The sequence below is a fragment of the Oryzias latipes genome, chromosome 12 (assembly GCF_002234675.1).
Source record: "Oryzias latipes chromosome 12, ASM223467v1".
Taxonomy (NCBI): Eukaryota; Metazoa; Chordata; class Actinopteri; order Beloniformes; family Adrianichthyidae; genus Oryzias; species Oryzias latipes.
Window position 1 is genome coordinate 18,867,091 of NC_019870.2, and position 27,897 is coordinate 18,894,987.

Below are 27,897 nucleotides of genomic sequence, written 5' to 3' on the forward strand. Positions count from 1 at the left end.
CAACCACAGGCTGCCCGCTTCTCGCAGCTCAGACTCTACAATTCGGAAGCTGCCAGCCTGCTCACCCTTCCAACTGCCACTCAAGATAAGGCTGCACATTTACAATGACCCCGGCTGACTTCAAACATCTGCTTTTGCATCTTTATCATCCAACCTTGGGTACATGTGCTACCCAAAGTGCTGCCAACACAACAATAAAATAGAATTTCATTTTTTTCATTCTTCTTTTGCATCCATGTATAAACTCTAAAAGCTTGCAATCCAAAACCCTGCAAGAAATTACTCTGGGCCCCAGCACTCCGCTCCCACAGAAGCTCATCAGTGCTGTGTGACCTAGGTACAAAATGTTCAAATGTCCCCTTAGGTTCAGTTGCTGAACATAATACTAAGTGACGTGGCTTGAAAGAGTTTTCCCACAGGACCACATGACTGAATGACAAAAAGCACAGCTCTGAGTGCTCAGTAAATGGAACCCAGTGGTAAAGAGAGAAAAAAAAACAAAAAACGGGGAACAATCTGGGATGAACAATTCAGACTCTGATCCCTGCTTGATCTTTCTTGGTTCAGAGCTTTGGAACGCCATTGGAAAGACGACTGAGACCTAAGGTATTGATAAATAAATGAAATTTAAGTGAATCGATGTCAATATTTGAAATCGTGATAATTTACTGGTTCATGGTCTCACATGCTGATATTTCTATTTTATTGATATTTGAATCACACTACTCACAATAAATTAGAGACATTGTTCTTTAGATGAGTGCTTTTCCTGTTTGGTCTGATTTTAATGCTATTCATAAAGTTCCCCTTTGATATTGCTAACAATTGAATGAAAATAAACACTATTTTCATTACTTTGATAATTATTACCCTAAAAATAAAGACAATGATAAAGATATAGCCACAAACAACCAAATTCGATTGTGTCAACTGTGGGCATTTCCACCATCTGTCACAATGACAGCAATGCCTCATGCTCCTCACTAGTCTTAGTGGAACTGGTTATTGAAATAATTGTGCATTTTGTGAAACAAGCATCGCATTTGGCTCAATTGTAGCTGCTGGACTCCTGTTTCAGAAAATAACATTTGCCATGACAAAATCCAAGATTGCAAAACTCTATACTGTATATAAGAGTATTCTGTAGGACATATCAAGTAAAAAGACATCAATTTGTGCACTGGGTGCAGAGAGAGGTTAACCTCTGATTGGAAGAGTGCAGGTCTGGTTCCCACTCTGCGCACCCCTGTGTCGAAGTGCCCTTATACAAGATACTGAATCCCACATTGTTCCTGGTGGTTATAGGTTGGTGCCAGTGTTTGGCAGCAGAGCCGCCATCAGTTTTTGAATGGGTGAATGGAACTGTGACTGCAAAGCGCTTTAGATCGTCTAAGAAGGAGGTAAGGCGATGTACGAGTAGGGATGGGTATCGTTAAGGTTTTAACGGTACTACTATACTTATTGGTACTGATTATCGATCCGGTATTTTAATGATACTCTTATCAATACTTTTTGAGGACAATAAATAAATAAATACCAAATTAAGAACGTAAAGTGTTTTTTTTCCTCATTATGGAACAACATTGTTTTTTTAACAAAACATTTTACTTTATACATTTTTTCAACTTGAGAAGTAAAATACATGAAAAAAGAAGTTATTTAAAGAAAAATAGACAGCAATGTTTTGACATATTGCTGTCATGATGTAAATATAAAACAAATTAAATAAACTCTTCACTCTAAAATAAAATACAGTTTCACAGGGCAACATGGTGGAGTATGCAGTTAGATTTCACAAAGCCGAACGTTCCTCTTTTTTTTGTGTGAAAGTTCTGCATATGGTGCGTGATTTGAACTATAATAAACACATTCATCTTTGCTAATAACTTCCTTTTTCTGCGAGTCCTGTGTTTAAACTTCAAGGGCTTCTGGAGGAATTTCCATTGTATTCATTTATTCATTTCCATTACAAGCTGCGTGCGTTCTTAGGTGCGTGACGCGGCGTGTTGGGGGGTGTTGATCAAAAACCCCACCCCGTCACAGCTCTGGTTTATATCTTGTGGGACACAAAGAAATGCGAATTCTCCAGTACCGACAGCACTGATCTTACAGATACTGCGGTATTAAAAAATGTTGCCCCGGGAGGGACTCGTTCATTACCGGGGCGCGGTACCCATCCCTATATATAACTAATGCCATTTCCCATGAACAGGCCATGTTTTCGAGACTGAGACAAACAGAAACCAAATATGTATGTAGCAATTAAGTGTATGGTCACCATTTTTAAAAATGGGCGCCATTTCAGATTTTTCTCATGGCAAATATGCTTTTCTGAAATATGGGATGCCATGTTAAATCCATGGCAAATTTGGTGCCATGGATGTAAGATTTGCCTGGTATATAAACTGAACTGACTAAGCTAAGACCCAGTATTTACAATTAAGAATTGCCTTTTTTTTCTATAAATCAGATCTTTTTTTTTAATAAATCAACATCAGATTTTTTTACACACACATGTAAAGAATGAACGTTTTCTGTTAATAAAGTATTAATAAATTAATAGCTAAGTGCTTCCTTACATGAGTTTATTCTGTTCACAGTCTCTCCAGCATCACCCTTGTATCCTGTAGGAATAATGGTTTTTCTAACATCATAGAGTTTTGATATTTTCTCCTGACAGTTCATTCACTGAGATTTTCCCTTGAAGACAGATCTGAGACATTTCTTTTAATGTGTTTCATTCTGAAAATGTACAGTGTGTGAAACAGAATGTACTTTATATAATGCCTTTGTGATGAGTCTATACGGCATACACAGTAAAACTCTCTGGCTCATTCACTTTGCTGCAGCTGTGCAGCCAACACATCAACACTTTTTAGCCTGATCACTAAATAGAAGCACTGACTATATCTCACTTACGATGCATGGAAGACACAGATGATGTGGAGGGATCAGGTTTATTTATTTTGAAGAGTTCTGTTCTATAAATCATGTCTCCATGTCTGAGACGTTCGGATGTTCAGAGACTCTCCCAGTACGTCATTTAGATGCAGGAGCTGCGTCAGAATGACAGCTGCTTTCAGCTGCATTTCCCTCTCTCTGTGACTCAGCTTGACAGCTTGCTGTCCTGCATTAGTCTGAGGAAGGAAAAAATAAGAATAAAATTATATTTTCTTTAATGTCTCCATTCGAATAAGAAATATATAATAAAGTTCAGGAAGAGAACAATCAGATTCTCCACCATGTTGATTTAGGACTCCACTCGCTGATCTTGTCATCAACACTCCAGGGGCCAAATCTGAGTTCCTGATTGGTTGACGCGACGCAAATTCTTCCACAAAGTTCAGATGTTTGAACTCTTAAAACATCATACCGTCCAAAAAGCGCTGATGCCGGAACGCCATGCTTTACGCTCAAAGCGTGTTTCTGTACATTGAAACTGGACTCCTCAAATCATGGTCGGTGTAATCTTAGCCTGAGACTAACTTGACCAAATAAAGAACTGAACAGAAAAAGGGAAATGTTTGACACAATAACCAACTGTGATTTAGCTAAATATAGTTGGTCCTCTCTCTGACCTTTTTTATTTCTCACCCCACTTTGATAATGGGAATACTTTTGTATTTCTTGGTCTAACATTTCCTTTTTTAAAAATCTTTTTCTGAATCTGCTAGTCCCTTTATTTCTTTTGACACTGTTAGTTAGCTATAACTAGCTATTGGCACTTTCCTTCTGGCCTATTGGTAGAAGTGTTCAACTCCAGGCCCAGAAGCCTTTCAACCTGCTAGTTTTTCAGATATCCTGCTAGTAATTACCTGATTCAGGTGCAGTTTTGTGAAAGAAAAACCACAAACAAGAACAAGGTCAATTGGAAAACAAGCAGGACAGCAGCCCCCGAGGCCTGGAGCTCAGCATGTGTGGTAAAACAAGAGATGATGTGACTGGTCCCCTTTTTTTTTTGAGGCCTAATTTTTTTTCCTCAAGGAAACAAATAGTGATAAAGCCTATAGAACAAAGATTTATATTTATAGTTCAGTAAACACACAGGATTTGGCACTTCTTAGAACCAAAACATCAACGACAAAGCATCAAAATAAAAAACCTGTAATTTTTTTAGGACATAGTTTCTGCAGAGTGGAGTAGTTTATTAGAAAATTCACTTCTGAGTTGGGGGCAGAATTCTTGGCATACAGCAACCCTGTCCCCCTTTTCCGTCACTCGTTACTGACAAATGGATGCATCAGAATGGAGCTGGTCACACGCCCAGTGGATTTTCTGTGCAGAACAGTAAGAGCATAGCAACCCCGCCCCCCTTCCTCTCCTCATTGCTGAGAGCTCGAAGTGGGTAGCTTGTTTCTTACCCAGTATCTCATCACAAATACGCTCTTTTTCAAACAGCACTTTTGTGTTTACTCCTTCTTCACAACGATAAATATAAATGATGAAAATAAATGTCCTCCATCATCAGGAAAAAACCTCAATAACATGTTTAAAACACAATAAACACCATTTTCATTGGAGCAGGTCTTTAAACCATATGTTTTCTGCCCATTTTGATTCACGTTTATTTTATAAGACCTATCTAAGATGTTTTGTTTTTACGTGAATTTTAATTTGTTTAACTTAAATTAAACAGTTTAGCATTTCGTTAAGTTTTAGATCTTGTTTTTGGACGCACAAGTATAAATTTTATTTCACAGTCTGACTTTTCAACACTTGCGTTGTAACTATTTTTATTCTCAATTTTAGTGTATTTCAGACTTCTAGCAAGATCTGCTTGTCTCATTAACAAATGCATTTGTTTTTTGATTTTTCTTTTTTAAGTTGAACTTTTAAATGTTATATTTATGGTACTTTTTCTTTTAGATGTTGCTAATCTGTGTCCTGAGGTTAGTTTATTTCCCTAAAGCTTGAAGCATATTTTGAAAAATCACCTTTAGCATTCCAGGATTTGTTTGTGCCATCTTGCAGCTGCACAGACAGGGTGATGACAGAATGATTAACTAAAGCCTGGAAACCCTCTGTAAACAAGAGCACGACACTATGCCGGTCAGGTCCATCTTTTAGATGATGGAATCTCTGTCTACAGCGATTTGATCAATTAAGGTGATAGAGATGGATATTCTTTCTAAGTGGTTTGCACATTACAAGCGAAAGGAGTGTCTCCATCCCTTTTTCCCGTAAGCCATTTATTTCGGTTCCCTTCTTTTTTTTTCATGTGTCAAACAACCCCGTCTTCATCATCCATTATCTTTAATTAACTTGTGGTTATTAATCAATTACCCCATGCCACTGCCTTTTATAGAATTTCCTCTGCAGCTGTCATTTCGGAGACAGTGTTCAGTCTTTCTGTGGAGTCCTCACATTCATCAGTTTAATAAAATGGCTTAGCGAAACAACAGCAAGCCTGTTCCAACTATGAGTCCATAACAATAATCATGCAGCGGATTCCCAGAGGGCTTCAGCGTTCAAGCTGGCAACAAGTGCTGCCTCAGTCGCTCATCTGTCTCCTGCTCTCTGGCTTCAACACCACTGATGACAATTCATAGCTCCAGGTTAACTCATTCACAAAGCACCTGCTCCTACGTGGACGACAAGCATGCGGAATCTAAAAAAAATCCAGAATAAATGTAATGGACAGGACACTAAAGATTAAGATACAGTTACCCTCCTTTGTGATTATGAGACAGCTAAAGGAAACCAAATAAAAATAAAAACAAATTGAGATTGCATAAAGTGTTTTTTTTCTTGAACACTCATGTTTGCATTTTAATCTAACATTGCTGTGAGTAAAAAGGTATCAAATCACCCAGCATATCATAAATGACACTAACTAAATCACACTGAAAAAATGATATTGTCATCTTTTTGGTGGATTTCACTAAAGGATTGGAAAAACATGTTGATTCCAAATAAATTTTGTCAATTCTTCTAGTTGGCGTAACAGGATTAAAACAATAGGTGTTAAAACAATTCTGTTTATCTGACCAACAAGTCTTTACAACAAATTATTATTTTTGTTTTACAATATCAAAAGCATGACTTGCAGACCTTTTTTTTAAGTTTGTCCCTAATAAAAAAAAACTGCCTGGAGAGACATAAAAATAGACTGTGGTTTAGTTTAAATGTAGTAAAAGTATAAAAAAGATATAAATTCTAGGACAAACAGATTTGTATTTTTTTTTCCTCATTGGTTGATCCAAGCACGTTGTTTTATTGGTGTCCAGTAAACATAGATTCTTCTAAGCCAAGCGCATTTCTGACTTTCCAAATCTCTTGTGTGCAAAAGCTGGGAGATTAGAGCAGGTTTTCCCCAGCAGCAAACTAAACCTCTTCAGGTAAATCCTCTGGGTTCTCAGGGTCATTGACGGGGTTCATATAGAATTAAAACTGCTTTACAAAGAGCAGCCGCTCATGTGTAAAACACTCAGAGGATGAACTGTCACCACACTTTCTTTATACAATCCAGGAATCTGATGCGCAGTCAGTGCATCCAATCTGCTCATGCAAATGAGTGCTATTTTAATTTTATTTTTTACAAAATAAAATTTCTCATCTTTAAAATAAAAGACAAAACTGACAAGTGTAGATGTGGTGGAACACATAAAAAACATTCTAAATGGTTAGTTTTTATCCATCCTGTTTTAAATGGATTGAGTGTTTTGGTGAACACATTTAAAAGAGGCCTTTCTAATAAAAGTATGCATCAATATTCTGTAGAGTTCTTTCAATAAACAATATCATCCTTTGAAAATTACAGATTGGAGAATTATGTATTATAAATAACCAATGAGCATGCATTTTCTAATTGTATAATTTCCGGCTTTAAATAGTAAAAATGTTTTTGTTTTTAATTCATGAAAACATTTTAAGATTAACTTCATTTTCTGAGTATTACACACTAATCTGAGTTGAAGGTCTTTTATTTTGAAATTTAAACTCTCAAGAGTGATCATACAGTCACTAAAAGTAACACGTAGTGTTTTAGTAAAAAGTCTACTCACCCTAACAATGTTCAAAAATGATTACCATAATACAAAAATTATGAAAGAAATGATTAAAAACATTATTAAAATCATGTTAAAAATTTTCAGTCTGTCAGGTGTTTTAGCCTGATAACAGAAAAAAGTGCTTAGCTTTCCAATTTTTGTAATCCCTTGATGCAACAAGCACTGCTCACATGTCTCAAACCTTTTTGATTTTGGCAGCTTGTTGTTCATGTCTGCCTGATCTTCAACCACCAACATTAAAAGGGAATTTACATTGACAACACAGAAGTCTAGAGAGCCCCAAAATGTTACGGTGGGGGTTGGGGGGAGTACCCAGGTGCAGAGACGAGGAGGCAGGAGGTTCCAGGGAAACAAGATCTTTAATAACAAAAACTAAAAACCAAAATCACTGCTGAGCAGGCTAGAAAAACTCGAAACTCGCAACACTCAAAAGGGGGAAACATCAAAGCTACACAGAGCCAGGGGAGCAGCATAGTAAGGATCAGCCCAGGAGGAAGGGAAAGACAGGACTTAAATGCATACAGAACAGACGAGACACAGGGGGAAACAATGAGGGAAGACGGGGACCAAAAGTAAAACTCGAAACAACAACAAAACAGGAAACCTTACAAAATAAAACAGGAAACTGAACTCAAAACATGACAGAAACAAAAGAGAACCAGAACACAAAAGCAAAGAAACTAAAACCGTGACACAAAAAGCTTCAGACCATTAGAAAAAGTCTTGTTAACTCCAACGAATAGATTTTATTCCATTTCTGTACGTATCAACAAAACCATAGGACCCTTCATGTTGCAGATGCTGTGAAACCTCCTTAATAATTTCTGTGTACATCTGTTTTCTTTCTTCTATGCCAACATGCAGGAGATCTGCAAGGTTTCACATAGTGGTTCCCGAAGAATCCAAGGAGTGTGTGTGTGTGTTTGGATGGACAAACTTACACAAGACTCAGAATAAGTTCAGTATTTACCAATAAGAGTAGATAAGCGTTAGTCATGGTTGTCTCTAGGGCAAACCTGGAAAAGGGACGGACAGGTGGCCCACAGGAAATATCAAAGTTGTAGTCTGCGTGATGAGCCTGCAGGGTAAACATGTTCATGTACATTTTTACTTCGAGCATGTGGCGGGTCTTAGTGAACACTTAAACAACACATCACCTGTATGTTATAAATGTGCGTAACTTATATTACCCAAACAAATACTGCATGATACATTTACCACATGCATGACAATCGTACATTCCATTTTCATGACGTCACTTGAGGGGGACGTACGATTCACAAGTGAACTGCAATACACACCTGCGCTCCCCTTGGAATGTGGTCCGTACTCACTACAACCCTCCATGGATTTGGACAACCAAGAATGCCCCGTACAGGTCAATTCCCAGTACAGGAAGATGTGACCAAGGTATAAGAGGCAACTGGTCTTGTCTCTGACCCTCAACGAATTCGGGCAACCCAAGTAAGTACCCACAGCACCCATACAGGTCAACCGCCATTTTGTGAACTTGGCTTAGGTTTTTTTGAATAGATAGCCATTTTTAGATTAAAAACATCAAGAATGTGTTAAAATTCTCTTTAGGAACAAATTAGGGAAACTCAAGAAACATCATACTTAAAACGATGACCAAAAATTTGGACCAGAATCTAAAGAAGAATCTTTTTAAATATATCAAACTTGACTGGAACTTGAGTAAGAGTTCTTTGCTGTCCTGTTTTTGTTACAAACTATATGTTGTCACATTAGATCATCATATCTCAACATTGCTGCAGTCCTGCAATAATGATAATGATTGAGTACCAGGGATCCCATGATTCTCAGTTTAAAGGTGACTGTATGTACTGCATACCAGTGTGTTTATGTTGAAAGTGTCAGACACAAATGTTGGTTTTTCTGCAGCGTTACTTGATTTTCCTAATGTTTTGTAATACACAAATCATGTATTGTACTGAAACAAAACCGTGACCCAAAAGTCAAGGTTGAACCAAATCAAGGAGAAAAGGAATTGTTGCATGCAATACTGCATTGTTACTAAACCAGGTTTCATAGTTGGAATAATCATTTCCTACCTTGCCAAGAATTCCCCTGAGCTGCCGTTAAGCTGTTGTGCATCCATGCAGTTGGTAGTTCCCGGAATGAGCGCCATGGCGGGGTTCACCAGGGCTGCACTGCCCACCGCACGAGCCACCAGCTCCAAAGAGTCCCGAACATAGTGATCCAGTGAAGGTGATCCCATCACCCCGTGGGCCAAAAGCCCCAAAGGTAACCCCTCTGTCCTCAGTTCTGCCACATTCTGGCTGTCCCCCAAGATCCACTGAAACTCTGGAAGGGTCATCCGAGTGGCCAACGCCCACAAACGCCTCACCTCACGGATGTCACACCCAAACATCACTACCCCTTTAATGGACGAGGGTTCCCTCAGGGCCTCCAGCTGCCGCATGAGCACTTGCTGGTGGTCGGCTTTGGACGAGGTGCTGGATGAAGCAGATGAAGCAGCAGAGGAAAAATAAGGAGGGGAGGATGCTTCTGCTGAAGCTCCCACCGAGGATGGGAATGAAGACGCCGACAGAGCCATGCCGGTCAAGTTGACAAGTGTGCCCAGGTGGAAGCGACTGTTATTCTTGATGAGGAAGAGGAAGTCGCTGATGTTCCACTCCTGGCACAGGAGAATACTGATGTCCCACCAGCCATTCATCATCAGCAGGCGGTAGAGGAGATGCGAGGGCGGAGCCTCTACTGTCTGCATCGCCATTTGGAAATGAAGAGGATTCTGCGGAGCCAAAGGGGAAGATGGGATGGAAGGAGAGTGAGAGAAATATAACATGAAACAAAAATAATTAATAAATAATGATGGACAAGACATGATAGAGACAAAGAATCAGTTGTATTTCACAGAGGAATGGTGGGATGACACAACATTTGAGGTTAAGGTTTGGATCGAGGTACATTGAGGGTGTAATGGCATTTTGGTAGGACAGACAGTGAAAAAGAATCATAAGATGTAGCACCAGAAGGTGATATGTAGAAGACGACACAAGGGGAAAGACAGAAGAGGGAAGAAAAAGTAGCAAAAGGTTGGTAAATTCAAGAGAAAAATTACTTTCAATTTTAGACTTCAATTTGTTCCAACTGAAAAAAAGCTGTCTGCTAGATATAATGGATTTCAGCTCCTCTTTCCTGCTCCCATGAATATCATTACTTACATCTTAAGAGTTATATTCATGCTACTTTTCTATTCTCTGGCCAATGAGAAAACACACCCAGAAACTGTATTTTTGGAGACCACCCTGAGATCAAAGTGAATTCCCACAGTCATTGATGATTCATAAAGTTACAAATCATCTGGGTTTTAATTTCGTATCGAGTGAAGCCTGTGATCCCCCACTCTTCACGCCAAAGCCAGATTGAAAGAATTCATAAATACAAAGCAAATGTTTCATCTTTTGCTTGCTTGTCTGGGTAAATTCCATGTTGCTGCACTTCAATAAGAGACGGAATGAACAAGATCAAATGCAACAGATTCTGCATTTGGCTGTGAGTGTGCTTAGAAATTGCCCTGAACGTGGGGAATGGGACTCTTGACATCTGTTGTAAATGGGCTCCGCCACCCTCAGAGGAAAAATGTCTCAAATGATCACACGGGTGGGATTACATCTCCTGGCTAATTTGACTCATTTTTTGTATGCTGAAAAACTGCTGCTGGTCATGTTCCAGCCTAAATAGATATTTTACTTATTCTGCTACGTTTGGTGGCTTTGCTCCAAGAAAACCCTTTAGAAAGCCTTTATTATAAAACTCCATTAAAATTAAAGTAAAAAAACAAACAAACAAAAAAAAATCCCACTTGTGAATTTCTATGCTGCATTCAGTCGTGTTGTCTTTGGACAGAAAGAAGGACCAGTTTGAAAAAAAAAACTTATTTTCTTGTTGAATGTATTTTTTTTATATTTTAAAAGAGAAATATGTTTACTCTCATTGTCTCTGAAACTATCATGCAGATTTTCTTTCTTAACCGTTAGTGGTTTCTGTGATCACACTATGAGTTTGTCAATTACACAGGCTGTTCACAATGACGCAAGAATGAAACTGACCTGCCATTAGTATAGTTTTAATTCTAAATTAAACGTGATGGGTTCAAAAAGGTTATTAGCTTTGAATCGTTTGAAACAAACATTAAAAGGATTTTGGTTCATACTTGTGATGCTTTGTACTGTATATAGATTAGAGGAGGTTTGCGTGTTTTTTAGTTAACGTACTATTTTTATGTTGTATTATTAGAGCTCGTCTTTGCTTTGTTTTTGGATTTATACACTATCATTTTATCTATACATTTTTGATCTTTGTAACAAGGTTCAGCATCAATGAATTGTCAATTTTTAAATGTAAATAAGGCACATCGAACTATGAGACTACATGACAATGGTATCTCCCAACTTTGTTATCAACACGTAAAATAAAAACACAGTCCGAGACAACTACATGCTAGCCCCATTAGCTTATTGACAATACCTGTAACTTCCAATCCTGTTTCCAACTTGTAAAATACAGATTGATACCGCTAAAACAAATGCTACTTTGACCAAGCTTAAAAAAACAACAACAACAACAGCCTAATTCTCACGCATGTGTGTAAGAGAGAGCAGAAGAGCGCGTGCAGCGAGGTGGAGAAAGGGGGGGGCATTGCGCATTCATGTTGTGTGTTAGGGAGGGAGGAAGGAGAACGATAATAAAATAAGGCTTCCCCCAGAATAATTGCTATAGACTCTTTGTTAACCCATTCTGGAGAATCTAAGGGTCAGAACAGGGAAGTGAACCCCGGAGAACGATCCGCCCTCTGCCCCCCGCGCTTCTGACCACGGTCGGAAAGGGGGGAAAAAAAGTAATCGCAGGAAAGGTTCAACACCACGCTCGCCCATTTCACTGGAAATGTTTTCAAAAGACGCCCGGTTGCGATAAGAGCCCTGGAGTTTGGCTTTAATAGAGCTACCACCCCAAATATTAATCCAATCGGAGACCTCACTTCCCTTCCACTGACTGGTCTCAGCAGCATCGTCCACCATGGTTGATGTTTATGTTCTCGTTCCCGCCTACTTCATTGCAGATTTATGACTTTTGTAGCGTATCAATGACGTACGGGTCAGATTCATGTGGCCTGGCCGGTCAGACGGCAGTCGCATTTGAAAAGATCGGATACGTATCAGATTCAGGACCACATACCCAGGTGGCCTGGGTCCGATTTATAAAGATCGGATCTGTGTCGTTCAGACTGTCATGAAAAGATCAGATACAGGTCGCATAGGGGCAAAAAAATCGGAATTGGGTCGTTTCAGCCTGGGTTGTGAACGTAGCCTAAGACAGAGGAGCAGCTTTCTGAACCAGCCTTGCAGTTTTGCTTTACAACCATCTTTTAGTATTCTCTTTGCTTTGATTTGTTACCCAGCTAATGAAGACCAATCGTTAGATGGTAGAACTACGAAAACTGTATCTTCTCCCAGCCATATGTGAAATGAAGAGGAGCTCCATCAGGATGAGGAGATCCTAAATCTATTGAGAGCATATTGAGACCACCAAAGAACAGACTCTGCAGGCTCCATCACATCTGTGACAACAAGGGAGACACGACTGCAACCAATAAGACTATGAATACAATTCATGAATGCATGAAATGGCATAAAAAGATATGCAGAATAAATTCACTTTACTCCTGTACTTTCCATGTGGTTTTGATACTTTTTAAAATCAAACTCAAGTTGGAGTTTTTAGCATGTTCTTGTGGCATTTCTCTTATGATGGAGGACATGCATTAAGAGGATTAGGCTCAAAATCGAATTTCTGAGTATTTCTTTGTTAAAATTGTGAATCAGGAGCAGACAAAAATTTTCTTTGAAAAAGATTGTATTTGTTACGTAGAAATATGAGCCACAGGCACCGTGCTCTTCTTCATCCTGATGCATCTTGCAGATGAATGGATCCCTCTTCGTTTTCCCCATCTGTCTCAAAACTGTACAGCTGGACAGCTCCAATATTGCTCGCCATTTTTGTTGCACCGGTTATGTTAGGTTGAGGGTATGAAGGACCATAAGCTAGTGGGAGAATGTAAACAGAGAGCTCTCACAAATGGGGGTAGTCCAAACCAACAGTCCCGCCCACAACTCAGAGGCGAATTTCTAATGATCTACTGCAGCTCTGCAACTTTTTCCTAGAAAATTATGCAGGTTTGTTTAAAATTTTGGCTAAAAATAATTAAAACACCACTAAGAACATGTTTACAATACATCAAAAAATGATGGGAGTGGGATTGTAAGTTTCTCTGTTCTGCTTCTTTTCTAAGTCCTGTCATAGGGGCTTATTTATGCTGGAACACTCCTAATCCTGTTCTAAATAGGACAAAAAGAAAACAAGCAGGAGTGTGGTCCTTGGAGCTACAAGTTTGACACATGTACCTTCTGGACTAAAAACTCAAACACTAATAGTGGTCATAATGCATAGTTTTATAGCAGCATCCATTGAATTAAATTCAATTTTAAAGTCTCAACAAGCATCTTTTGGAAAAAGTTCTGTCCATCATACCAGAGTCAATAGAACAAAACATACTCAAATCATAATGGGAGAGTTTTGTTTAGAACAATGTAATGCATTATGCATCTGCAGTCAGTTTATGAAAACTGACATGCTTTCTGTTAGTAGCAGAGCTACTTCAGCTTGTGACATCTGAACTGTGTAGTATATTTTAATTACAGTTTCATTTATTAAAATGCTCTTGAGCAGAAGATGTTATGTTCTCAGCAGACTTACAAAGATAACTGCAAACTAGGCCAATAACTAGGCACAATATACCACAAATTTATCGTTATCGCAATATTTAGCTATCCAATATGCTTATCGCAAAAGACAGCAAAAATCGCAATAAATCGTAAACCTTAAATGTGGTCTTACATGTGGTTTTGTTTTGTTATTAAGTTTTCCTTGTTCACATAAAATTCTGCTGTGGATTGTAATGAATATCAACAACACATGCAATCCTGAAGGACTTTTAGCAATTAGTTCAAACTCTGAAGGTTTAGTGGTTGATTTTCTAGAAAAAACAAACAAAAACAGGGAAGCACATTAAATTGATTTGCAGACTATATTATTAAAATCCAACCTCTGTGTGATGCATCCAAATGATTTCAGCAAACCACAAGATCAGAGCAGATCGTTTTCAGAGCTGGCACAGTCTTTTCTGTAATAATTTAGATCAAATGATCTGGGTTAGAGGATGAGCCGGCTGATCTGCTTCAGTAAACTTTACCGCACAAACTGTGCAGGTCATCCAGCCGATTAACAAGTCATGCCGTTGTTTGTTTCCAAAAACCCAAGAAAAAAGAAAAGTCCTAGAGAAACTCATCCTTATTGACTCTAAAACTTTTACCCAAGCGTTGCACAAAAAGTCCATTAAATTAATCTATTGCTTAATTAAATGCCTTCAATTAATCCCTCTGCCCAAGTATGCAAAAAGACATTCTTCATTTTCGCCTTTTAGGTGGATGGATAGGAGTACTAACAAAATGCATTATCACATATTTTACCTTAGGTTTTGAAATCCTGTATCGTGAAGGAAAATTGTAATGCAGTCCACAGGGCATGAGACTCTCACCTCCTCTCATCTCCCAGGAGCACTGCAGGATTTATCCTCAACCCCGGCTCCTCTGCACTGTAATCTCCATAAATCTGCAACAATCTCTTTGTTCCTCATGCAAGTATGTAGGAAATAATTTGTAAGGAGTTGGTCGCACTTCCCTCATGCAGAACTTTGACGATCCGCTGCTTTCGATGGACTGGAAGTAATCAGCTCTGCTCATGCTTCATTGTTTTGTGTTTGAACACGTACTTTGAGGCATTGTAGCTCCTTTTTTCAGATTATTTTGTGGGTTTTTTTGTGATATTGTTGTATTTTTACGTACTTTCTGTACTACAAGGTGCAATTCAAAACCTTATAATCTGGAAAGCCTTTGTATGGATTAATTCTGGTTGTGCTTAATAATGTTGAAAGGATTTTGAGGGGTACATAGCACTCTGTCAAAATACAAGGATCTTTTTTACTTGTTGCAAACAAAATGGGGGTTATAGCTATTACTAATGTGGCTAACATGCAGCGGTGTCAAATTTTTTATTTTATTCAAAATTTTTTTTTTACATGTTCCCAACATGGTAGGTAGCTGTCAGGCCCCAGTCCGGAGGGAGACCCTAAGTTTCAAGGCAAAAAAATAATAAAAAACCACTCAAGAGGTTTTTGTAGGGATGGCCCGTTTGACATGGACACTTAGGCGCGTGTTTCACCTTCATGAAGCAGAGTGGTTCGGCACAACTAGCGCAGATCACGTGGTTGATGACATTTGAAAAGCCAAATGTATTGTTTGGTCGAACCACGGTTCAGATGTCACTTGTGTTTTGAACAGTTGGGCGCGCTATTCTCTAGAAACACTAAAATAATCCCGAACGTTTCCCGACCAGTTCTATTGTTTCCCCTGTATTGGAATCAGCGTCAGTTCATTGAACTTAACCATGGTTCCTGGTAAAAAAAAAACATACTGTGGCTCAGGGTCGTTTCAACTCGATTTCTCCTAATAAAACAATTCACTATGAACGTTGTGTAGTAACTATTATCAGCAGAGATGGCTCAGTGGAAAAGTAATTTGGGATCTGTATTCAGAGGTCTGGGGTTCAAGACCACCATCTTACAATTTTCTTTTGCTTTGCTTTTATTTTCTTCATGTGATGTGTATTTTGCTGTGTCAAGCACTTCTCGCAGAAAACGTCACATGTTGTGTTGTTTTACGTTGTTTTTTTTTTTTAAATCATCATTAACAACAATGTTTTGTTTTATGTTTTGTCATCACCATTTCCACATTGAAGTGTTACAAGGAGCTAAGTTGAAGCATATGATATACGACCAGTCCGCCACCAGATGCCGCTGTTCTGTGTGGTTTCAAAGCCCTGAATGGGTGGTTCATTTTTTCGGCAAAATTACATGAACCCCAAGGAAAGCTTCATGGGGCTTCTATTCCCATCTTTAGGTTTTTGTGAATGAAAAAATTGCCTGTTTTTATTTTTACATTAGGTAAACAGTTGAAATGTCAGCACATGCTCTGAAACACAGACTCTTCTCTCATCACTCATGAACCAAAATTCACACTCTTTTATAAGACATTGCCCCTCCCCTGGGCCAGGTGGTTCCAGTTGAGGTTAATGGTTGAATTTTGGTAAGGTCCTACAAAAGCCTACCAAACCCAGAGGTTGTGTCCTTTGACCCAGGAAGTGAAACTGAAAAAGGTAAGACACAAGTCAGCAAAACCTACTAAAATAGATACACATAATGCACCCAAACAAACCACCCAAAATAATAAAGGAGTTAACAGAGTTTATGTCAGTGTGTGTCATCATTGTCAGGGAACTTGCTCAGATGTTATAATGGTTGAATGTGTGCACCCACCCAACCAGCATTAGCTTGGTCCCTGAGTACATGATGTGTGTGTGTGTGTATGTTTGAGTTCCTGTGTGGAGTTTCAGTCAGGGGAAACTGACACAGTAACTTTTGTTTTAGCAAAATAATTCCTTTTTCAAAGCATTGGAAACAAGGTTGGGATTTACTCATATTATTAATACGCAATGTGTCAATTTGGCTAATGTGTAACTGTGCAACTGCAGCTTCATCATCTTCTCCGTGGAGGGTTTTATTAAATTATTAATTCATTTAAAACCTTAAAACACAGCTGGGACTTTAAGTAAGTAACCTTTTTATTTTGGACAAGTCAAAACAAGTGTAGAATAACAAAATAAGACAAAAATTATATAACACCAGACAAGACAAAATGATATAAACAACACAAGTCCAAAAGGCAGTGAGAAGAAGAAAAATCCTATACTTAACTTTGATTCCAAGAGTGTTCATTTATTTTTTATTCATCCCAGAAATGGCGGTTACATTTGTCTTGGGTTTGATTACATAAAAGCAAAAAAACGGCAGCAGGGGGGAAGAAAAAAAAAAAATCGGGGAAAAAAATCGGAAATCGAATTTAAAAAAATAAAATCAGAGATTTTATTTTTAGGCCATATCGCCCAGCCCTATTGCAGGTATTGTTAGTGTCAACTATTGTGTAGCAGTGTTGGAGAGTTTTTTTCTTTTTCTACATGTTACTAACATAGTTGGAAGTCAGCATAGTCACAGTAATGTTTGTCATAGTGGTTATAGTCGGTCTTTTTAAGCATTTCAAACAAGGTTGTGAGTTACAGGTATTGTTAAAACACTAAGGCAGCAAACGCTTCTAATGTGGCTAACGTGTAGCGTGTTAAACAACTTCTAGAATTATTGTGAGCATAGTTAATAAAGAAAAAGACCATTCACTTAGTGTGCCATTTTTGCAGTAAATACAATACTAATGTAGACTGGAATAAAAGCTAAATGTACAAAGGACTTTAATTTAGAAAAATGTGTAAAATTTTGTTTTCAAATGTATAAGAGGTGCATCAAGAAAGCAAAAAATCCGTTTTCATCCTGTCGTTATATCTGTTCCACTTTTGGCAGAACTTCATAGAGTTACCACAGGCCCTCATCCTCTCATATTACTGACCTCTTTTTGCCACTGCCAGTGTTATTATTGAATAGATACTTAGACGCTGCATGAAGGCCCCGCAGGCAGAGCAGTCATTCATTCTGAAACTGTCTGCTGAGAAGCAGCAGCCATAACTAAACCAACATCTTACTCTTCAAATGAGCTACTCATCAAGACATGAAAGAAAACACCCCTGTCATATCATTTCTTCGCCTCTGCATTTACCAGTTTTGCATTATCGTCTTCAGCGTGTGTTTATTCTCAGCAAACAAAGTGTTTATGACCCAGATGTTGGAGGCTGGGTCTTTAACTGACAGAAATTTGTTTGAGAGCCAATGAGAAATGAACACATCGTGGAGATTCCTGGAGCTTTCTATGTTATTAGTTGGGTCCGCTTTTTTTTTTTTTTTTTTATATTTGTGGGTGTTTCTGTTCTTGTCCGTTTGTGTCAGTCTTGTTAAGTTTCTGGTTTTGTAGGCTTTGCTGTCTGTATTCATTTGCTGCACTCAGATCCAATAATGACAGCAGCCAGCGTTGGCACCACAGACTTGTTTCTCATTGGAAACCACCTGCGCTCTGGGTTTGAATTCACCAAAGGTTAGTCTCTTGAGGTGCAATGATAGCTCATTTTCAAGATTCTCCAAGGAGGTTTCTGTTCTCATTTCCCCAATCATTGTGGCCTTTTCAGTGCACTGAGGAGCAGAACTGAGGCTCACTTACACCAATGCATTAGTCCAGCCTTTGGTTTATTGATATTTCAGGTGCAAACAGAATCCTTTTCAATATTTCACTATGAATGATTAATTCTTGTTTTTTATTTTTTTTATTTGTCTGACCTTAATTTGAACCAAACTGGAACTAAATTGGGCAAAACTCGAATCATTTCAGAGAATAAAAAGTCAAGAGATTCCCTTGAAGCTCTAAACATGGTTTGACATTTTTGAAGAAGCTGCAGTCAGACTTCAGGTGGGATTTTCTAAAGAAACCAGACTGAGTCATACAGCAGCAAAGCGATTTTCTGAAAAGGCTCATAAGCACTCTGCATCCTCGATGGGGTTACTTCTAGTGTCCGCTAAACCTTCTATGCATCCAGCCATTTTCTCACATCCGACAGGTGTGTAATCCAACCAGTCTATCTGTTTGGGATTGGTGCTTCAGTGTTCCCCGTTGGCCCTTATGATTAATTTTAAGGCTATTTAATGTTTATATAAACTAATGTATACCAGCATCACTTTTGCACTAGTTCAAAACAGCTGTATTGGATGTAAACAATTATTTTCTGAGTTTTGTAATTTTTCTGCCTGACTGTAACAACGTTTTTAGATGATAGGTTTCCTGTGCAGAACAGAAGAACAGAACACGTGGAGGGCGTGTGTTAACATTAGAGCTTTAGGTGTGTTTGCATACTTTCAACTATTGTAACCATTCAACTGTTTAACCAATTAACATATTTCCAGCATGATTCCGAAGTGGAGAATCTGCTGGAATTATGTCAATTGTGTAAATGGTTAAAGAGTTCGTTAGTCAAAAGAATGTCAACACTGGAGCTAAAGCTCTGATATTATTGGGTTAAACCTTCAGTGTCAGGATTTAGCCCCTCTCAGAGTCTGCTCTTCATCAGCAACGCCCTCATCACCGTCCTATAGTACTCTTCTCACCAACAGTTCTCTCCGAGAAAGTCATCTCTGTGCAGCTCTCCATCCAGCCTGATTGCTCGAATCCCGATCTACGTGCCTGTTCCTGATTTGACCCTGATCTGCCCTGGAATTGCCCCTGTTTGCCCCCCGTCTGTTCTTCTCCCTAACCGGTGAGAAAACTCTGGTTCTATATTTAACTTGTGAGCTTTATCCAAGCCTGTGAACTGGAAGGTGAGAACTGTCGAAGGAGGATGCCTTTCTCTGCTCATTCTGAAACCAACCACCCCTAATAGACTTTGTTGCCCCAGCCTGTTGCCCAGCAGTGTCCTGCCGCCTTAAAGCTGCTGGGAGCCACGCTTCTTTGTGGAGAATCTGGTCACATCCCTGCCAGCCTAGTCTTCTGCCTGTGTCCCTTTCTGTAAGAAACTCAATAAACCTTTGTTCTTCGCTGTCATCTGGGTGTTCTGCATTTTGGGGATTCAGCTACTCCTAACCTGCAGACGTTCAGTCTACAGTGAATCTAGAACAATAATACAACAAAGTTGCCAATCCTGTGTTTTCATTGCATATGAAAGTGTTCTGACAACATCTGTTATGAGGACATGACATAAATCTTTTAAAGACCCACTCCGATGCAAATTGTGTTTATGGCATTTTTAGCATGTTGTAATAGCAATTTTCTGATGATGATGGAGGACAAATGTAAAGAAAATTAGGCTTAAAAATAGTTTCTGAATATTTTTTTTTTTGAAATTGATGTGAATCAGGAGCAGACAAAGAATTGCCATTTAAGAAAAAGCAGATCTGTGATGTCAAAAATACGCTGGGAGGGCCACAAGCTTCCCCGCTCCACTCCACTATGAAGCATCCATTTGAAGATGACTTCGTCATTATGTCTTTGGATAGCGCCAATATTGCTTACCATTTTTATTGCATCAGTATTTTAGGTTGGGGGGTGTGAAAGGCTGTAAGCATGGAACCAGTAACAGGTAGGGGAAGGGGGATATTGCTCCACGCCAATGGTCACACCCACAACTATCCTAGAAACTGTCCTAGAAAAATACTGTTTTTTGTGGGAGTGGGGCTTAGAACAGCATAATTATAATTAATAGACCACTGGGAATGCCTTTACAAATATCAAAGATGGTCAGAGTTTTTAAATCAGTAAACTGTAATAATCATATGTCTACACATTGACTAGGAATATAATAATTATAAATCCTGGTCTTTGTGTTGCGTAGGTTTTTGGTTTTTGCAAAAAACATAGGTTACTCTCATTATGACGTAACTTTCAAACTTCCTTTCATCAACAAAACTGCTGCAGGGTGTATTCTTTCCAATGTGGAGGAGCTGACTGAGCATCAGCTTTGTTAATTTAGAATCTGCTTTGATTGTGAAATAAAGCAGAAGAAATGACAATTCCCTTGGAAATGGAGATGTCCTATCCTGTTTACATGATAGCTTTAATTAGATTACATAGTATTCTGTTTTCATAGTCACATAAAAAATCTGAGAAATCAGATAGAGATCAAATATTTGGCGTTCATGTAAACTGTCTTGCTTTGAATGACTTTTCACCAATGTATCAGCACAAAGCTGCTTTTGTCTTCCACAGAATCTGCTGGAATTGTGTAAATTGCATAAATGGATGAAGAGTTGCCAAAACTAAAGCTCCAGTGTTAGGAGGTTAAATGCACAAAAAATACGTTTTTAAAATGTTAAACCAAAAGAAAAAAAAATATTTTAAGTTGAGATGATTTTTTAACCCTTGTGCTATCATATGGGGTCAAGATGACCCTTGACGTGTTCTCCCTACCATGACAAAGGTGGATAAAGGTGGAAAGATTTCATGTAATCCATGGACACCAGTGAAGATCACAAATCATTGAAGAAAAAGTTCAGCGCACTGACTTATATATATAAATGTATTTATATATTATGTCTAGATCAGTGTTTTTCAACCAGTGTGCTGCGGCACACTAGTGTGCCGTGGGAGATGGTCATGTGTGCCGTGGGAAATTGCCCTCATTAACTGGTCTAAGAACATTTTTTATCTCCAGGAAATCAGCTCTGTGTTCATCCAAACAGGCCCTGATAAAACACTGAGTAGTTAGGAATATAAAAGATCTTAAAATTACTTTTTCTTTGTGTTTATTTAATTCTATTTAAGACATTTTGATAAGAATGACTGTACCGCGATTTACCTGCAGATATGACAGTTTGCGGAAAAGTCCCGCCCCTTTAACTGTCTCCGCCAATCATTCTTGAAGGCTTAATCACATGTCATCAGTCTGACCAATCAGAAGTGCTTAAAGTCTTCACTTCCTTGTTCTTAATTCTGCTGATAAAGTCGCTCAGTTCTAACAAAAGTACCAGCTAAAGCTCGTCTTTAGCGGTGTAGCTTTCCACAGAGTCCGGTGTCAGACCGTGGAACACGTGAACAAAACAATGAAGCTCAGAGACGCGAGTCTTTCTGCAATTTTTCGGCAGTTTTCACACTACATCTCCCGTGATGCATTGGCTTAAAGGGCCAGTGTCCCAGCGCACGAGTTGCAGAATTGTGAAACGTCTTGAAAGCACAACAAACAAACAGTTTCTTAATTTAACTTTCATTTCATCTCTTAGAAAAAACAGCCGTAACCTCCTGCTTTTCCGGCCACAATTATCACAAAAATGCACGTGAGATTGCGGGCGGGAGGGGGGGGGGGGGGGGGGACTGTCGATCAATACAGACCATGAATTTCTGCTTTTTTTTTTTTTTTTGGATGCTGGTGTGCCGCGGGATTTTTGTCAAGGTTAAAGTGTGCCGTGGCTCAGAAAAGGTTGAAAAACACTGGTCTAGATGACCTCACTCCCTTAACAAGGGTTAGCCAGTTCATCTTGCTTGCCAATCTGCTGATGAACTGCTAACCACCTTCAAGACAAGAGTCCTTCTGTCAAACTGTAAAAGCTCAGAAATCCAACAGCATCAAACCTCAACACTCAAGCTTCAAGTGGTTGGAATAGCAAATTTTAGGATCAGATTTAAAAATTCAACAGGACCACGACCCCAAAGAAACCAGGATGTTTTTATCGAAACTGCTAAGAAAAGCCCAAACTGAAGGAGGCTAAACAGACTTCCCTTTACTTTAGAATGTAGTTTGTGGCTCTGAATGTAAAATAAGTCATTCAGCCTTTGATCTTTAACCCTTGTGCTATCTTAGATGACCCCACCCTTACATTGACGTGTTCTCCCTACCATGACAAAGGTGGATAAAGGTGGAAAGATTTCATGTAATCCATGGACACCAGTGAAGATCACAAATCATTGAAGAAAAAAGTTTGAACGCACTGTTTAGTGGGTCTAGATGACCCAACTCCCAATGTTAAAGTGCCTAGGATAGCACAAGGGTTACAAAACGTTTTCTAATGATGCTAACTAGATTAAATATAGATAAATAAAATCCTAAAATTCATGAAAGAGAAACTTTTAACACATGTCAATAGGATCCAGGATTCCTTTTATTATTCCTGCAAAATGCCAATATGACTTCCTGCTCTAAGAATACAGCTGAGCATAATAGTAGTCAATAGAATCCATCACATGGTAAATTAAGTAAAAACATTTTCCTGTTGTTTGCGTCAAGTTTAAATCTTTTGGTTGCCTCTGGATTTAACCATCGGACAAAAGATCTGCCAAGTCAAGATTGTTTTGTTTGTGTTTTTATTTTTATAAACACACAACAATAATGCACCAAAATGGAGAAAAAAGTAATGGGATAGCAGTGCTTATGCACGGCTGGGCGAAGGTAACCAGCACATGCCTCCGAAAAAATAGGATTTCTTTTTACTGTGTACTGGTAATAAACTAATATAAAGAAAAGGAGAAGTCTTTTGTGTGGTTGCAATGTTTTTTTCTTCTACAGGACATCCTTGTTGTTCTTCATGTCAGTTGTAATCTTTTTTTTGAAAGTATTTATTCCAGGTGATGTTCTGACGCGTGTTAGCATATGTTGACTTTAAGTCATTTTGCGTTTGACATGAAGAGGCTGAAGAACATGAAGAACATGAAGAAGTCAGATCAGCTGCAAACTGATCTGACTTTATCTTTTGATGGATTTTTTTTCCCTGTCATTTTGAACCAATGTTTAATCTTACGTGACCTGAAAAGGGACCAACCATAACGTCTCTATCTTGCATAGTAAAAAAAAAAAACAAGTGTAAAATAAATGTCATTATAAACTATGTCAGAGCTGAATTTTTGTTGGTACAAAGGAGGATGATTGTGTTTGAAATGACTCAGAGTTGGAATTGTTCGTAAAGCTTTAGTTTGGCAGTTGTTTGTTGGATCATTTTAACTGAAACATAAATTTGATGTTCACTAAAATGTTGCTCAAACCCAAGAACAAAAGCCAAATATTGCTCTCTTTACTGTCTCAGAGTCAAAAATAACTTTTTGTTATTTCCTAAATGTTGTGTTCTGCTTTATACGGCATACTTTCATTGTAAAAAAAAATACTTTACACCACCTTCCTTATTGAACTCTGCTGTGGATCCTTAAGAGTGGTGTTTAAATGATTACCTCATGTTTGTCCTTTTATGTCCAGATACTCACCGTCCTCAGTTGCATTTTTATTTGTTAAGAACCACTGTTGCTTTTAAAACTTAACCCTTTAACTGCCTGCTCAACCAAACGTTAGAACACATATTTTTACTAAACAATAGTTCTGTGAATCACTCCCCCAAGGCATTAGGCAGTTGAAAAAAAAAGACAGATTTTTGTTGATTTTGCTTTAGTTGGGTAGTAAAAGGGTTAAAAACACAAGTATAACAAAAAACCAAATAAATGTTTTTGAGTTTCATGTCCAAAACCACAGATTGTAAAAAAAATTGGACGAATCGAGGTGTGACGTTACCTTGTTACACCTGCTTGCGAAATTAGGTCAAATCCCTCTGACCATGAAATTGCGCAAATTGGAAATGCAATAAGGAATTCGCTTAATGGAAACACGTCAATTTAAAAAAAAAGCTCGCATTTATCAAAAAACCTTTTTGCATTGGAGAAGGTGGTTTTTGAGGCATCTCGACATAGAGATGTTTGCAGTTTGCATCCATTTTCTTAACCCGCTGGGGCTGCAGAATTGATGGAGCATGACCCGGCTACTCTTGGGTGAAGGAGGGATAGACCCTGGACAGGTCGGCAGCATTTGCTCGCTCCGCTCCCAGACAGAGCGCCGCTGAGGAATGGAAAGGAAGCAAGCTCGGGCCTCCTATAATTTATCATAATTTTCTTATTTTCAAATGGCATGAATGAAGTCTACTGCCATTGACTACCCAAAATCTGTCAATCAAATGTCTCAGACGTTCGACGTCAGACCCATATGCATTTACTCAGGCATCTGATTGGTCAGTTAACACATTGAATAACTTGCGATAAAGAAAGAAGGTGTTAAGAAGAAAGTATCAGAACAAAAATGGCCATTCTGACAAACAAAATGACTGCGTTATAACTATGTATTTCTCAGTTCAAGTCAATTTGAATTTGGTTTCTTGAAACCAGCGGGTACTTCCTGTTTGGTAACACGCGAGGGGGTAGGGGTTGAGTTGTCCATTGTTTTTACAGTGTAAGTTTAAATGCAACATTTCATGAAAAATTTGACTCTTGCAGTAGGCCATAGGCTTTCATTCTCTGTTTTCCTGTAACTGTTTGGGGTCCTAAAATGGATACAGGGTTGGAACTGGAGCACATGATTGCTGACATTATGCAAGAGGAACACAGACTCCTCCTCCCAGATCTATAATCACATCAAAACAGAACCAAATACAGTTGGATTCTTTAGCTGAAAACACAGAACTCTAGTATATATGAATTTGTATTTATGCCCAATGTAGAGTCAAAAACTAAATCAAATGACTTATTTTTGAAGAGTTTGGCCCTTAAATCTAGATACAATTATGCAACAGGGTCAACCTCAATGACATGATTACAAAAATTGAGTAATGCAGGCTGAGGCTTTTATATTTTCAGGAAACAGACTTTTCTGTTTCCCATATATGGCCTTGTCTCGTGTCTACATCAAACATTAAACCCTGGATGTAGTACAAGATCATGCAAGACAACATGACATAATGGATATTCTATTTAATGGACCCTCTTTAGAAATAGATCATTTATGTACGAGTGCAGAGCTATGCACGTTATTTAGCACCAGTCAAGTTTTATACTGAACATGAAATTTAAAACCTGAACGCCTTAGCTTTCAGCACCACGGACAGAGCATTCTGTTCTTTTGGGAAGCAACAGCTTGTTTTATGTTTGAACAGTGACGGTTTGCAGAAAATTTTAATCCAGACTCATGACAGTCAGTTGCACAAAGGAGGACAGAGCATCCAGAGTGAGATCTAAAGTGGAACAGAGCACGTTACCTATACACCCCGAAGACTGGAGGAGAAAAGTCCCCTCCATCCGCGGATCATGAATTATCATGATGCATTTATAAAAATTGGCCTCACAAGCAAAACAAAAATCAGAGATATTTAACTGAAGTGTTTCTCCTTCCGTAGATGGTTTAACGCATGACGCATTTTTGCAGACAGATTGAGTTCTGAGTGTGTTTGTTTCTCCCCCCTACATTTGTTTACCTTACTGTGGCGCGTGAACTCCCTCTGCACAAGGCTGACTACCGGCACCTGGAGCGACAGCGAAACGAATTCCAACTTAATGAGCTCCTCCCGGTTCCGCGGAAAGGCGATCATGGCAGAAACTCCCTGCACGACCACCGTGTGACACACGCTCTCCAGAAACGACAGTGGGTCTTCGTCCTCGGGAATGCCCAGAGAGGAGTAGGAGAACGCGGGGAGCTCCCCGAGCGCAGAGCCCACAGCCATGACCAGCTCCAGGGACAGGTTGAAAGGAAGCAACCCGGCCCGGTTCAGAGCCTCCACCGCCAGCAGAACCGAGTCTCTGGGTGCGAAAACGCGCTCCTCCTTGGACGAGTCCCGCTGTCGCGCCTGGCTTTTGCTCTTATTTGCACTCCTCTGAGTGTTTGCGGGGACTTTAGTCCTGAGGTTTCCATATCCAGACGCTCCGGCGCTTGTTTTCACCTGCTTGCCCAACTCCTGCGCCAGGGCGCCCCAGTCCTCAGTTGTGGACAGCAAGCGGGGCTGGACGTGCAGAGCCCCCACCCGCACCGTGTGGCCGATTCGCTTCAGCACCTGGCACGGCTGCGGGTGCGAGAAGGCGCATGGCGGGAGCAGCACGAGGGCGCACAGCAGGAGACGCAGCGGCGAGCGCTCGGTGCCAGCTCGGTGTGCCGGTCCATTCACCACCATCGTCCTCATCAGCTTCCCCGCTCCACAGCTGCGCCGATTCTCCTGTCCAGCCGCTCCGTCGGTCCCCCTGCTGCCCCCCCGCCTTTGGCCCGAGTGCTCCCCCCGCTCCCTCTACGGCTCCAGCTCGCGTTAAAGTTGCGCGTTTCTCCTCGGACGCGGACAACAGGCAGTTCGGGCGCGAGATGAGCCAAAAGCCACGCGCGACCATAAGATGATTCCCAAAAGTGCCACTTTTCATCTCAAAGGATTTTCATCATTCAAGCCGGTTGATTTTTAAACTACAAGCGTTGAATTTCTCACATATTCCGTAGGCGGCGTGGACAAGGAAGTGTGGAAGGCATTTCCAGGAGAGGAGAGGCCGAAAACAGCCTTATGCGCATTAGAACCATTCCAAACAGGTGGAATCCACCAACGCAGGACTGTGAGGGCTTAATGGCTTCCTCCAAAAACCATCCCATCATCCTCATCCCCAGAGCAAGGACAGCACTGCTGCTTCCTGCTGATGGAAACACAATTATCAGCTCCTCTGGAAGCGCGCTACCGGGTTCAAATGCTCACGACGGCGGAGAGACCTCTGGTACAGACGCGCGGTGGTTTTGCGCACCTTTTGAAAATTTTAACCCCGTCCTTACTTTAACCCCGGAAAAGGCTGCGTGATGAAAACCCGCATTAAGACACGCAGAAGGACGCAGCAGGCTTCCAGTCTCTCTGTCAACAGAAGAGACGCAACAGTTTATTCATATAAGAACACAAACTTTGACTTGATGGTTTTGTAATTTAAATCACGCAAGAGGGCAGTACAACCCCCCCCCCCCCCACACACACACCCTAAACCACACACAGTCACACACGATCTTGCGTATAAAATATTCGTGGAAGAACAGTAAAAAATATAGTATTATTATTATAATTACTATTATTCTTATTATTATTATTTGCATGTTAAAAAAGAAAAAGGTGACACAATAGGAGAAAACAAAGACCATATAATTTTAACTGCCCTTTTCCCCCTCAAAGTATACATAGCATTTATCTCATATCTTTTCTGTGACATTTAGATTCTTTATTTTGATGGTTATGTATTTATTATACTCTACATTCTGCATTTAATTGTTTGGACTTAAAGCAGAATTCCTTTACTTTTGACTTATATATTTGACTTATATTATAATCATATTTGAGTTTTGACAAATTATCATTTGACTTATTATATATATATATATATATATATATATATATATATATATATATATATATATATATATATATATATATATATATATATATATATATATATATATATATATATATATATATATACACATGCGTGTCTTTTTTCTTGTG

General features: G+C 39.3%; 1 protein-coding gene across 1 annotated transcript in view; it reads right to left on the reverse strand.

The window, feature by feature from the left end:
• Positions 1-27,347, reverse strand: part of LOC101161818 (glutamate receptor ionotropic, NMDA 3A) — an 80,286-nt gene extending 52,939 nt beyond the window's left edge. The window contains exons 1-2 of the mRNA XM_011481947.3: positions 25,864-27,347; positions 9,083-9,783 (exon numbers count right to left, since the gene is read on the reverse strand). Of these exons, the coding sequence (XP_011480249.2) occupies positions 9,083-9,783; positions 25,864-26,562 (1,400 nt within the window). The 5' untranslated portion in view covers positions 26,563-27,347. The remainder of the gene's footprint in view (positions 1-9,082; positions 9,784-25,863) is intronic.
• Positions 27,348-27,897: the final 550 nt, after the last annotated feature.